The sequence below is a fragment of the Anabrus simplex genome, chromosome 1 (assembly GCF_040414725.1).
Source record: "Anabrus simplex isolate iqAnaSimp1 chromosome 1, ASM4041472v1, whole genome shotgun sequence".
Taxonomy (NCBI): Eukaryota; Metazoa; Arthropoda; class Insecta; order Orthoptera; family Tettigoniidae; genus Anabrus; species Anabrus simplex.
This window is the reverse complement of record NC_090265.1, coordinates 254,238,319-254,252,280: the sequence shown is the minus strand read 5'-3', so window position 1 is coordinate 254,252,280 and position 13,962 is coordinate 254,238,319. Positions and strand designations below refer to the sequence as shown.

General features: G+C 42.7%; 1 protein-coding gene across 5 annotated transcripts in view; it reads left to right on the top strand.

The window, feature by feature from the left end:
* Nucleotides 1–13,962, top strand: part of LOC136864643 (phospholipase A2 inhibitor) — a 68,148-nt gene that overhangs the window by 33,627 nt on the left and 20,559 nt on the right. For 2 of the 5 annotated variants that reach the window (XM_067141910.2, XM_067141919.2), the window contains exon 2: nt 11,491–11,590. The exons of 1 other annotated variant lie outside the window; for it this stretch is intronic. In XM_067141910.2, coding sequence (XP_066998011.2) covers nt 11,491–11,590 — 100 coding nt within the window. Of the gene's footprint in view, nt 1–11,490; nt 11,601–13,962 lie in introns of all 5 variants that reach the window. 2 more of the 5 variants (XM_067141929.2, XM_067141937.2) reach the window with 1 other exon arrangement.

The following is a 13,962-nucleotide window of genomic DNA, read 5'->3' as shown; positions in this document are numbered from 1 at the left end:
CGCTTCCTTCCCATTGTAAGTCGTGTCCTATACCACCATCGTCCTAAGACCCACCTGCGTCGCTGCGACGTAAAACGTGTAGAAAAATATCGGTACTTAGTGGACCGAGAAAAATACATAGTTCTTCTTATTCTTCTTATTATTCTTCTTCTTAATCTGTTTACCTTCCGGGGTTGGTTTTTCCCCCGGACTCAGCGAGGATTCCCACCTCTACCGCCTGACATTGGGTCGGGGGATACAACTGAGGAGAATGACCTGTACCTCGCCCAGGCGGCCTCACCGGCTATGCTGAACAGGGGCCTTGTGAGGGGATGGGAACATTAGAAGGGATAGACAAGGAAAAGGAAAGGAAGCGGCCGTGGCCTTAAGTTAGGTACCATTCCGGCATTTGCCTGGAGGAGAAGTGAGAAACCACGGAAAACCACTTCGAGGATGGCTGAAGTTGGAATCGAACCGACCTCTACTCAGTTGACCTCCCGAGGCTGAGTGGACCCCGTTCCAGCCCTCGTAGCACTTTTCAAATTTCGTGGCAGAGCCGGGAATCGAACCCGGGCCTCCGGGAGTGGCAGCTAATAACTCTAACCACTACACCACAGAGGCGGACAATACATAGTTATCGTAGTAAATGTGAGGAAATATTTCCAAGAGAACAAACATTCATGACAAATTAATACTACCCCTGAAATGAAATGTCGTATGGCTTCTCGTGCCGGGATATCCCAGGACGGGTTCGGCTCGCCAGGTGCAGGTCTTTCTATTTGACACCCATAGGTGACCTGCGCGTCGTGATGAGGATGAAATGATGATGAAGACAGCACATACACCCAGCCCCCGTGCCATTGGAATTAACCAATTAAGGTTAAAATCCCCGACCCGTACCGGGAATCGAACCCGGGACCCTCTGAACCGAAGGCCAGTACGCTGACCGTTCAGCCAACGAGTCGGACAATACTACCCCTGTGGATGAGGGATAGAATATATCCACGGTATCCCATGCCTCTCTAAGAGATGATCAGTAGGGATCTCTCCTCGGGGGAGGGGTTCTCGACTTAAGAGCATGGATTGGTAACCACGGTCCCCTAACTGAGCCGAAAATTTGCTTCCATTTACTTGCGCCAGTCTCATATTTTTTCTATCTTACCTCGCTTGGCCAATTTTTCGTTCTCTTTTGATTCCGACGTTATTAGACTTGCGAAGTATTTTCCCGTGTGAACGCTCTTCGTGGTCCCTCCTTTACGCTTGCAGATGCTATCATTCTTTCTCTCTCCCTCCTGGTTAAATCACTTAATCCGTTGAGTTATAAAAAGTACTGCTCTAAAACTGTTCCAAACTTTTCTTTCTGTAAAAGCTATATGAAAGCAAATATATTTGTTACTATAGTTTTGTTTTCAGAAGTTTCTGTCCCCCAAAATTTTGACCCACTCCAAAAGTATCCTGGGAAGGGCCTTGTTCACCACAGGAAAAGCGAGATAATTATTGATCTACTGTGTTAGATTGTGCCTCTCATGAAACAGGGACAGTTCGAGTTAATTTCATGTCTATGAACCACCGAGCTCGATAGCTGCATTGCTTAAGTTCGGCCAGTATCCAGTATTCGGGAGATAGTGGATTTGAAACCCACTGTCGGAAGTCCTGAAGATAGTTTCCGTGGTTCCCCATTTTCACACCAGGCAAATTCTGGGGCTGTACCTTAATTAAGGCCACGACCGCTTCCTTCTCTCTTCTAGACCTTTCCTGTCCCATCGTCACCATAAGACCTACCTGCGTCGGTGCGACGTAAAGCAACTTGTAAAAAATGTCTATGAACCCTCTATCCTTAGTGCTCAACGTTAAACAGTTCACCAAGGTTATTTGTTAATCATCATCATCATCTGTTTATCCTCCAGGTTCGGCTTTTCCCTCGGACTCAGCGAGGGATCCCACCTCTACCGCCTCAAGGGCAGTGTCCCGGAGCTTCAGACTTTTGGTCGGGGATACAACTGGGGAGAATGACCAGTACCTCGCCCAGGCGGCCTCACCTGCTATGCTGAACAGGGGCCTTGTGGAGGGATGGGAAGATTGGTAGGGATAGGCAAGGGAGAGGGAAGGAAACGGCCGTGGCCTTAAGTTAGGTACCATCCCGGCATTCGCCTGGAGGAGAAGTGGGAAACCACGGAAAACCACTTCCAGGATGGCTGAGGTGGGAATCGAACCCACCTCTACTCAGTTGACCTCCCGAGGCTGAGTGGACCCCGTTCCAGCCGTCGTACCACTTTTCAAATTTCGTGGCAGAGCCGGGAATCGAACGCGGACCTCCGGGAGTGGCAGCTAATCACGCTAAACACTACACCACAGAGGCGGACGTTATTTGTTAATAATAAATTTAAATGAATTATATTGGTAGGTTACAACAAATCTGGAAGACTTCGTGATGGTTGCTTATTGTCGGTTGATCTCGATAGTAAAATTATATTCAAATCATTAATTGGATGAAACTCCTCTCTTTCGATGAACTCGATGTTCGTTTATGGTACCGTCGTTCAACCAGTGGTGTGGGAATACATCTCCTACCATCTCGCGATATCAAGCGCGATTAAAAGATCGCAGTTTAGTTCAGTGAGTTGCTCACAGATGGCAAACCTGTACAACATGTCACACAAGGTCAGTCTGAAAAGGTCTGGACACGATCCTTTGTGGTGACAGCCATATTGAGTCTTAAACATAGTTGTTATGTGGGCGAACACGATGTGATAATGTGCATTTTAAGGAAAATGGGATACTGCGCCATACCAAATTATCAGAATAAGTTGTCTGGCGGGATTAGAATGTTTCGCTTCCTCAGGGGGCATGGTAGAAAATCGCAGGTGTGATAAATGTAGGCCTGTGTATATTGGGTATTCAGCCCGAAGGCTGGTTTGATCCTCCACAACTCCACCAACAGCTATCATAGATAGCCTAGGCGTCACTGAAGAGAGATACTAGGGAACTGAGGAGAGAGGTAGTTTCCCGCTGCTTTCTACACACCAGGTTGTTATTACAGATCAGTCTACCAAGCCCACTAAAATGCATGCACCAACCGACCCTATGAGCGATATTTTCATGCCATTCATAACTCGGACTGGCTGCATAAGAAATGGTATTACTAGCATCGTTCATACCTCGGTCACTTTCATATTGTCAAAGCCAAGGATGAGACTAAGGCAGGTCAATGAAATTATCAAGTTTATTCTGGTTCATGCCAGAAGACATAGTGCACTGTACATCTCGCTAGCAAAGGCGAGATAAATGGCAATCTACATATAATTCCGTCTTGTGCGAAGTTAGTAAGCTCGGATTATTTAAAATGCATATGCGCATATGCAAATGCATATTTCGAACGTTAGTGCATATTTTGAACGTTAGTGCACATATAGATATTTTTGTCATATGCGTGATCGATTATCTAAGATTTCTAAACGAAATGAAAATCTAATGAAATCTATATGTTGTACATCCCTTGGCAACATGAGAAGCCTTCACTGAACAAGGAAAATGCTTTCAGTGTCGCAATACAAGCAGGTTACGGATAATGATCCTTTCCACAACAGCTATTTCCTTCTTTCTGACATTCCTTCCTCCTTACAGTTTGCTTAAACAAGTGCGTTCATCTGTTAAGTTGCTCTTCGTAAATTAAAATGTAAAAATGCCTAAAGAGATCTAGGTCATTTTAATCAAACTGTGGATATCAGGCATTAGTGACTATATAAGTGAGGGTGATGGAGTGCATTGCCAAGTGTACGACAAGAGAGAAAAATGCGATAAAAAAATTCAAACTGAACAGCATTTGAAAACAACTTCACATCTCAGATCAAAGAACAGAATAAGAATACGCAACACTACTTTTAACCGACGTGGAAATACAGCGTGAAGTTAGTGCATGTTCCGCTGATATTTGCTTTTTTTTTTTTTTTTTTGCTTTACGTCGCGCCGACACAGATAGGTCTTATGGCGACGATGGGAGAGGGAAGGGCTGGGAGTGGGAAGGAAGCGGCCGTGGCCTTAATTAAGGAACAGCCCCAGCATTTGCCTGGTGTGAAAATGGGAAACCACGGAAAACCATTTTCAGGGCTGCCGACAGTGGGGTTCGAACCTACTATCTCCCGAATACTGGATACTGGCCGCACTTAAGCGACTGCAGCTATCGAGCTCGGTACTGATATTTGTAAAACGTTTATATGAAGGTTGAATAATCCACATCTACGCTCGTTGCTTGAAAAATATTGTGCTAATCAAGGGATACCAGATGAATGTACCCTCAGGAAGAACTATTTACTTTCAATGCATGGTTCTGTCGTGGATTCGATACGATCTGATACAGGAGAGAACTGTGTCTGGATATCGGTAGATGAAACAACCGATTCGTGTGGTCGATACATTGCGAACTTCATAGTGGAAAGAACTCGGTACACCTCATTTACTTTCGTGCAAAGTTCTAGAAATATAAAACCACCGCTACTGTTACAAGATTTGTTAACGATTCCCTGCGACTTCTGTAGCCTAGGGAATCGGAGAGTGATTGTTACAAAGTGCGCCTTTTAGTCACAGATGCAGCTTCGTATATGATGAAAGCTGGTAAGTCTCTCCGAGTATTTTTTCCAAATCTCATCAATGTCACATGTTTGGCCCATGTATGAAATCGTATTGCAGAAAAGATACGTACTCTCTTTCCATCTGCCAACAACGTATTTTCAAGTGGGAAAAAAATCTGTTCCTAAAAGCACTGGCTCGTGTACACTTGTACAAAACTTATCTGCCTCAGGTTTCTCTTCCGCCGGAACCTGTACTAACAAGATGGGGAACTTGTTTATCCGCAATATCGATCTACGAGGATAATTTTGATCAAGTGAAAGGTGTATTTAAAAGTATTGATAATAATCGTACTGCGCGTGAAGCAAAGTGCGCATTTGAATCTGAAACTGTATATAAATATATCCGTTTCACCCATGTGCATGATTCGTCACTTTCGATGGCGAGTAAGGGCCTAGAAACTCGCGGTACACCCCTACGCGAATCCCTTCAGTTAATTCAAAACACCCGTTAGTTCTTTAAATGATGCCCTTGGTGAAACTTACTTGTGCCAGGCTCCTTACCTTAATTTTTCTTGAACGACTTTGCTTGTAAAGTGAAAAAGTTAAGAGGAAACTCAGTGCGATGTTGGACCCAAACCCAGGACTGAAGAAGATTAAATACATATGCAACTACATAAGTGGAATCAGGCAGTCTTCGCCAGAAGAATATTCCGAGCAGTCAGTGCCAGCGTACAAGTACTGCACAGTTACAGCCGTCGACGTAGAACAATCCTTTCAGCGTATAAATTAATTCCGTCCGAGAACCGAAAGTTATTGGTCACTGAAAACATTGTAAAAACTGTAGATAACCTACTGCCATGCATCATTTGCAAGGAATGAAACATATTTATCATTTTAACACTGAGTTGAAATTAAATAATGCGTTTGGTAAGTGTATTTTGTTTTATAATCAGTGCATATTTTAGTGCATATTTTCAACATTTTTAGTGCATATGTGCATGCATATTTTAGGAGTTTTTAGTGCATATGAATCCGGGCCCTAGATTATATTGAAATTATTCTTGAAGAATAATGAATGAACGAATTTTTTATTCATGGGTTCCATTATTTCCTTTCGACATAATTTTGATGAATCGCAGTTTGAACAAAAAATGAAATGGCGTATGGCTTTTAGTGCCGGGAGTGTCCGAGGACAAGTTCGGCTCGCCAGATGCAGGTCTTTTGATTTGGCGCATGTTGGCGACTTGCGCGTCGTGATGAAAATGAAATGATGATGGAGACGACCCAGCCCCCGTGCCGGCGAAATTAACCAATTAAGGTTAAAATTCCCGACCCAGCCGGGAATCGAAACCGGGACCCCTGTGACCAAAGGCCAGCACGCTAACCATTTAGCCATGGAACCGGACACAGTTTGAACAAAAGAGGGTTGATGGACGGAAACACTCAAGTGGAATTCCATCCCAAAAATGTTCCTAATCCACCCAAGTTATTAAAACGTTTCAGAAAACCTCCCAAACAAAGATAATTTTTTTAAAAAAAGAACTTGCAAAGGTAATTGGAACTGTTTGGTCATGTTATTGTTTTTTCCTTTTTTCAGTTAACTTTGCAAGAGAAGTTGTTTAAGAAAAATTAAGGTAAGGAGCCTGGCACAAGTAAGTGGAAGAAATTCCAGAACTCAGCTAAGTGGTCACCAACTCACTCTTCCAAGTTAAGAGTCTCTGAGATGGTGGTGGTGATTATTGTTTTAAGAGGAAGTACAACTAGGCAACCATCCTCTATATATATCACTAATCAGAGAGAAAAAAAATGGAAGGCGTCCGACACTTAGAAAAATGAAGGTACCGGCCAAAGAAAGACAAAGGCCACGAAGGCATGAAAATGAAAGACCCCCAGGCCTCCACGTGTAATACTGTCGGGGTCAGAAAAGAACAAGCGTTGACCGAGGGAGGTCGGATAGGATAGACGAAAGTTAAGAGCTTGGCACAAGTAAGTGGCAGCAATGCCAATGCCAATGCCGTGGTCGCCAATCAACGCTCCCAAGTTAGGAGTCCTGGGACTATGGAATTAAGGGGAGATTATTGGTGGTGAGGGTTTATTCTGCCCGAAGGCAGGTCCGAACCTCCGCAGAGGTGTGCCTGAGCCGGAGTTTACGTGCGGTAGGGTGGCCTGTTCCTTTCCGCTCCTCCATTCCCTTACCCCCACCAACAGCGCGTGGCAACCCATCCAAATCTTGACCACGCCCAATGTTGCTTAACTTCGGAGATGTCACGGGATCCGGTGTTTCAACACGGCTACGGCCGTTGGCGGGAGATTGTTAAAAGCAATCAAAGGCATTTATGTTGACAACTGAGCTGCAGTGAGAATTAATGGTAGAATAAGTTATTGGGTCAAGGTACTTACAGGGGTTACATCCATCGAGTTTTACCTTTGTTGTTCATAGTTTACATGGATCATCTGCCTAAAGGTATTAAGTGGAAGGGAGGGATTGAGTTAGGTGAAAATGCTATTTGTCCTATATTGATAATTTGGCCGGCCTTAATGGCAGATACCGAAAGCCTGCTTTCAGCCTCTACCTGAACACGATAGAGTATGTCTGGGAAATGCTTTGAAGACGCTGCTAGCAGTCATTCCCCTGACAACAGGCTCAACTACGGACTTGAAAATAGGTGAAAATTCGTGTGAAGTGTATGGTATGAAAATTAGCCTTTTCAAGACTAAATTGATATCAGTAGGTAAGAAATCCAAGAGAACTGAATGTCAGATTCGGGATACATAGCTGTAACAGGTAGGTAATTTCAAGTACGAGGTATTTAGGATGTGTGCTTTCCCAGGATAGTAAGTGTGATTGAATCAAAGTGCAGCAAAGCTAATGTAGTGAGCATGCAGTTGCAATCAACAGTATTCTGTAAGAAGGAAGTCAGCTCCCAGACGAAACTTTGCTGTATGGGAGTAAAAGCTGGGTGGATTCAGGATATCTTATACATAAGTGAAAAGTAAGAGACACGAAAGTGGTGAGAATGATTGCTGGTACAAACAGATGGGAACAATGGCAGGAGCGCACTTGGAATGAGATAAAGGATAAGTTAGAAATTAACTCGATGGATGAAGCTGTACGCATAAAGCGGCTTCGGTGGTGGGATCAAGTGAGGCGAATGGAGGAGGATAGATTACCTAGCGGAATAATGAACTCTGTTAAGGAGAGTAAGAGAAGTAGAGGGAGGCCATGTTGATGGTTAGACTCGGTTTCTTACGATTTAAAGATAAGAGGTATAGAACTAAACGAGGTCACAGAAATAATTACAAATAGAGAATTGTGGCGGTGGTTAATAAATTCACAGAAGCTTGCAGAGTGAACGCTGAAAGGTATCACAGTCTATAATGAAGTTGTATGTATTAATATGGTGTAAGGTGAAAACCATTTGTTCATCAGCCTCTATCGACCAGGAGCAACAGAAATGGTATCTAATTCACTCCTCGTGTTAACTCTGCGGTTGTAAGTTGTTCGATAATCCGCCAGCGACAATACTGCTAGTTAAATGTAAAAGCAGGTAAGGAAAACAGAATTTAATTGAATTTAATTACTTTCCAATTGATAGGCTGCTATTGCGGCAAAAAGTACCATACAAAAAGTTTTCATTTAAGTACACGATTTTACACACGGAGGAATTATTTACGGACGAACACACTCACTAAAGTTTCATTTAGTGTGGATTCATTTACTTTCCATTTTTTAAATTTTATGTCATCCTTACTTGACTTTCAGCTCCCTGTAATCCCACCACGTTTCCCTATTCCTTCCCACTTCGCTAAATGTACTTCAATATAACCCTTATAAACAAATCCCCTAACTTATACGTACCCGTTTAGTTCAAACGAAGGCCATCTAAGTGCAGATTCCTATCTTCTACCCATCCATTGGAAACTATAGATCTTACTCCCAGTTTCACATATACCCACTCCTAATATCATTTAAGGGGCCGATGACCTTCGATGTTAGGCCCCTTAAAACAACAAGCATCACCATCAGCATCATCAATATAATTTAAATCCTCAATCACCCTCTAGCCAGTATCCCACTGATGAGAACCTCCACTCCCTTAAACTTCTCCCGCACAGCATTAACAAAATCCCACACATCCCCAACTATGTTGCTACCTATTCTTGCTTGCCTTAAGTTGTTGAAACCGACGGGAAAACTGCCACCTTCTCCTTACCCTCCTCCTTCCCAGCTCCTTTCCTAAGCATCTGTTTTAACTTAATTCCGGGATAACACTTTACCCTAGCTCCCTATTCTCCACATACTTTCTCTGTGTGCCTAACAATGGAGTGTCCCATGTTCACAGCCTCAGACCAGCTTAATTCATTATATTCCCTCCTCTCCTGGTTATTTTTATCTTTCCTGACGGCTGCAGAACCCATTTCTCCTTCCATGTTCTCCCTCTTATGACCCTGTTCCACCTGCCTCTTCCTATCCTCTACTTTGCTCTTTCCTCTTACTCACCCCCCCCCCCCTCCCGCCCTCCTCTGTATCAGTTCCTTGTTCTTCGTCTTCCTTCTAGTGTTCTACCAACAGTGACACCGATTCCTCTTCCCCTTAACAGCTTTCTTCCCCTTGCCAACCTATCATCCCCTCCATCTTGCCTGCTTAGTGCACATCCTGTACATTGTTTGAGGGTGAGCTACCTTCATCAAAGGAATGAAATAATACTATATATTACACATGGTTGACACGACAATAAATCAAGCATGATATTAACTAATAACATAATTGCACTACTTAGGCGTATTAATTGTGTCAGGCTCTTCGCATTCATCCTTCCTATCCGACTTCCCTCGGTCAGCTCTTGTTCTTCCCTGACCCTGACGTCATTAGAATAATAATAATGCTATTGGCTTTACGTCCCACTAACTACTTTTAAGGTTTTCGGAGACACCGAGGTGCCGGAATTTTGTCCCGCAGGATTTCTTTTACGTGCCAGTAAATCTACGGACACGAGGCTGACATATCTGAGCACCTTCAAACGCCACCGGACTGAGCCAGGATCGAAATTGCCAAGTTGGGGTCAGAAGACCAGTGCCTTAACTCGGCCTGACACGTCCCTTCCCCGCCCTTAGCGCCCGAAAGCGCCCGGCTGCATTATCTGCACACTTACGCGAGCTATGCGATAGTTTTTTGTTTTCTTCAGCTTTGAAGTGTTTATGAGGCATTTGTGAACACGCAGTACGATTTACAAGGCTTAGGAAATGAAAGAGGAGCGATAATCTGTCTTGACGTCGCCTAGGTAACGGTCTTGAACTTCCGCGAACGCGGGACAGCTGTTTCTTTCATAAACATGGCGGGATTGAATACTGCGGATATTGAAACTGAGCAGAATATAGGCGACGAAAGTGACACAGAATCGTTGAGTAGGGGTGGAGGTGAATTTTTAGTGAGGGAATAACGTATTAACGAAGATAGTTTTAGTGATAACAGTGATGTAAGTGAAAACGGATTTCGAGAATTCGGACCTGATTGCGATGTCGCGGTATGTTGAACCTGTCCATAATTTCGAAAGAGTATTACGAGAAATATATTATTTTTGACATATGTTAGAAGGAGACAAACTATTCAGTGAGATAGCCACTTGCAAATATATCAATGCAGCTTTCAAACAGGCACATTCCGGAAACATAGATACAGAATAGATACAGTGGAAATAGAAACTGATATACAGTATACATTCCACTTCCAGAATCACGCGGTTATTGGTTTAGAGGGATTCATACAACATGAGAATGTGACAAATAGAGCCTACCTTTGTGTCGAGTACCACAATTAGGTGGGTGGAGGTTTGAACCAACAACCTTATGACTCAATGAATACGGAAATGGATGTGATGGTGTTTTCTAATATTATTGAAAATTTTAATACATTGTGATCAACAGTTTTTATTACATTTTAACTTTTTCTGAAACAGTGTGCTCTGCTACAATTTTTCCTAAACAATAGGATGAAATTTGGCGATAAGCGGACTGAAAATGTGGGAGGGAAAGGGTTAGATTTGTGAGGCCTATCGAGTCTTTCTTCCCTTTCTTTTACTGATAGCTTTATTCTTCGAATTGTCGGCCTTCTTCCATTCTTCCTCTGATTAGTTTTAAGAGAGGATGGTTGCCTGGTTGTATTTTGTCTTAAAACAATAATCACCTTCACTTCCGATGTCCTTGAGCTACCACGCCTATTCAAAAGGACACTAATATTTCTCTCCTTCCCTCTCTGAAATTGTCTCTCTCTAAACCATACTACAAACCACAGACTACTGTCTGGAAGTCTAAACGGAGCCGTGTTGATTTAAAACCATCAATGCTCGAAAGTGCCTCCGTGGCTCAGGTGCCAGCGTGCCGGCCCCTCACCACTGGGTTCCGTGGTTCAAATCCCGGTTACTCCATGTGAGATTTGTGCTAGACAAAGCGAAGGCGGGACAGGTTTTTCTCCGGGTACTCCGGTTTTCCCTGTCATATTTCATTCCAGCAACACTCTCCAATATCATTTCATTTCACCTGTCATTAATCATTGCCTCAGAGGAGTGCGACAGGCTATGGCAACCGGCACAATTTCTATCTTCGCCGCTAGAAGGGGGCTTCATTAATTCCATTCCTGACCAGGTCGAATGACTGGAAACAGGCTGTGGATTTTCAATGCTCGAAAGTGTGCAACTCGGTACAATAGTCAGTACAAGAGGCCTCATATTTCCGGAAGCTATCTAAATATAGCTCCCGATTCTCAGATCATTTCGGAGAGTAGTTTTACCGCTCGTAAATATACATTTCTTTATTTTGATATTTGTTGTTATCTACAGAGGATGCACTTCTGGATCTGAATGTCGGTGCGACATTATTACTAAACACTCATGAATTTAATATTTTCTAATACAGTAAATGATGACAAAATCTCTTTTGGTTTCAGCTTCTGACATGATAACATTCTTAATCCTTGTGGGTATTGCACGAGTATCTGGAATGTGTCCCTTTCCATGCAAATGTGAGATCTCGTACTCTTCGGTCAGGTGAGTGGCAGTGAGTATCAATTCCTTTTCCTCCTAAATGGTTTAGTATTTTGTAACTCATTTAAAGGAAGCATTTCCGTAGTTTCCCATTTTGCACAAAGCTAATGCTGGGGCTGTACCTTAATCAAGGCCACGGTCACTTCCTTCCCATTCCTAGCCCTTTCCCCTCCCATCGTCACCATAAGACCAATCTGTGTCGGTGTGACATTAAGCAAATTGTAAAACAAAAGATTCATTTCCGTAATTTTCTTGAATTTTCCTCTGGTTTCTCTTGTTTTTCTTACACGTTAATTAACTAACTAACCAACTAAGCTTAACTACCAGCTTATTAATCCGAGATATTATTAATGTTGGTCTGCTTTCCTTTGATTATTATACCTTAATTTTGTACTATTATTTACTGTTGTACTCTCGCGTATTGTTGTCAAGTTGTCTCGTAACCGCTCTAATCAAAATTATGCGGAAACATGACTTCACTATTTAACAAGAGAACAGTTATAATTTAATACTCAATTTTGGGTGGTTTTAGTAAAAGGGACACTATACACAGGCTTTATACCGACAATTGCACATACTCGTAGACTAATAGCTACTCATATTCACTCATAAATTACATGTACCAGTTTCGTAAATTACTGTATGTCTACAGTATAGTAAAATGTATTTAAGACAGTGTTGGCCGACTCATAAGCCCACATGCTCACGTGGCCTCTCAATAAATATTAATATTTACACTTCTCAGAACATTATACACAAGACACATATTTTGAGCTCATAAAGAAGGTAATTTGGACTTCTAAACTGTGACATACGTCTTTAGGGTAGAGAGTAAAATCGTATAAGATATGTCAACTTCTCGTCACACTCTCCATGTGACCGTAGAGCATACATTTAAAGCACAATTTTTGAAAATGCTATTTGTTCGGGGCGTCGACCTAGAAAGATCTTTCGCCCCTACTTGAACCATATGTGAGGAACCTGCGTGTATTTGTAAATGGCGGAAGTGTAAAGTGTTGAATGTGAGGAAAGGGACGTTAAGGACGACACAAACACCCCATCTCCAGGCCAGGAGTATTAATCATTTACAATTAAAAACCACTGACCCGGCCAGAAATTGAACCCGGGGCCGCCGGGTGACAGGTGGACGCGTTGCCCCTTACACCGCTGGGCCAGATTTAAAGCACATAGTCTCCAAACGTTACCGTTGGCTGTGTTTTCTTTGGAGAAAAGGCCTGCTGTAAAGAGAGAGCCTCGATCACTAGCAAACTGTGACCGAGAAGGCAAGCTGATAGTTCTCTGGTAGACTATATCTTAACCTACTTCGAAATCAGGAATTCTGTTAGGAATGTACGGGTTTTCGGGGATTTTTCGATGATACATATCACTATCTGATCAGCAGTGAAAAACATCTCTAGGCCTAAGATGTAGAAAGTGAAATCTATCTGCAATCGAATAAGGGTAGAAAATCTCTAGGACGAGGAAATTAGACAAAAGTGCATGGATGTGATTAGTGAGAAGTTCCGAACAGTAAGGGAATGTCTGGGAACAACTGTGTGTAAAGATGGGGAAAAGCGAACACTTTGGTGGAATGATGAAGTGAGAGCAGCTTGTAAACGCAAAAAGAAGGCTTATCAGAAATTGCTCCAAACAAGGGCTGATACAGACAGGGAATTGTACGTAGATGAAAAAAAGCGAAACAAAATAATAGTTGCTGAATCCAAAAGGAAGTCGTGGAAAGATGTTCGTAATAACCTGGAAAGAAAGGCTAGGTCAGGCAACAAAGAAACCTTTCTGGACAGTAATAAAGAATATTATGAAGTGAGGGAAAAAGGAAATAAACAGTGTTTTGGGTAATTCAGGTGAACTCATAATAGATCCCAGGGAATCGCTGGACAGGTGGAGGGAATATTTTGGATTTCTCAGCGTAAAAGGAAATCTTGCTGGTGGTGTCACGAACAACCGAGCTCATGGGGAGGAGGAAAATGATGTTGGAGAAATCGCTTGAGGAAGTGGAAAAGGTGGTATATAATCTCCATTTTCATAAAGCAGCAGGAGTAGATGAAATTAGAACTGAAATGGTGAAGTATAGTGAGAAGGTAGAGAAGAAATGGTTTAATAGAGTAATAAGATTAGCATGAAGTGTTGGTAAGGTACCTCCAGATTGGACAAAAGCAGTGATTGCACCTATCTATAAGCAAGGGGCAGGAAGGATTGCATTAGCTATCGAGGTATCTCATTGATTAGTATACCAGGCAAAGTATTCACTGGCATCATGGAAGGGAGAGTGCGATTAGTGGTTGAGAGGAAGTTGGATGAAAACCAGTGTGGTTTCAGACCACAGAGGGGCCGTCAAGATCAGATTTTTCACTATG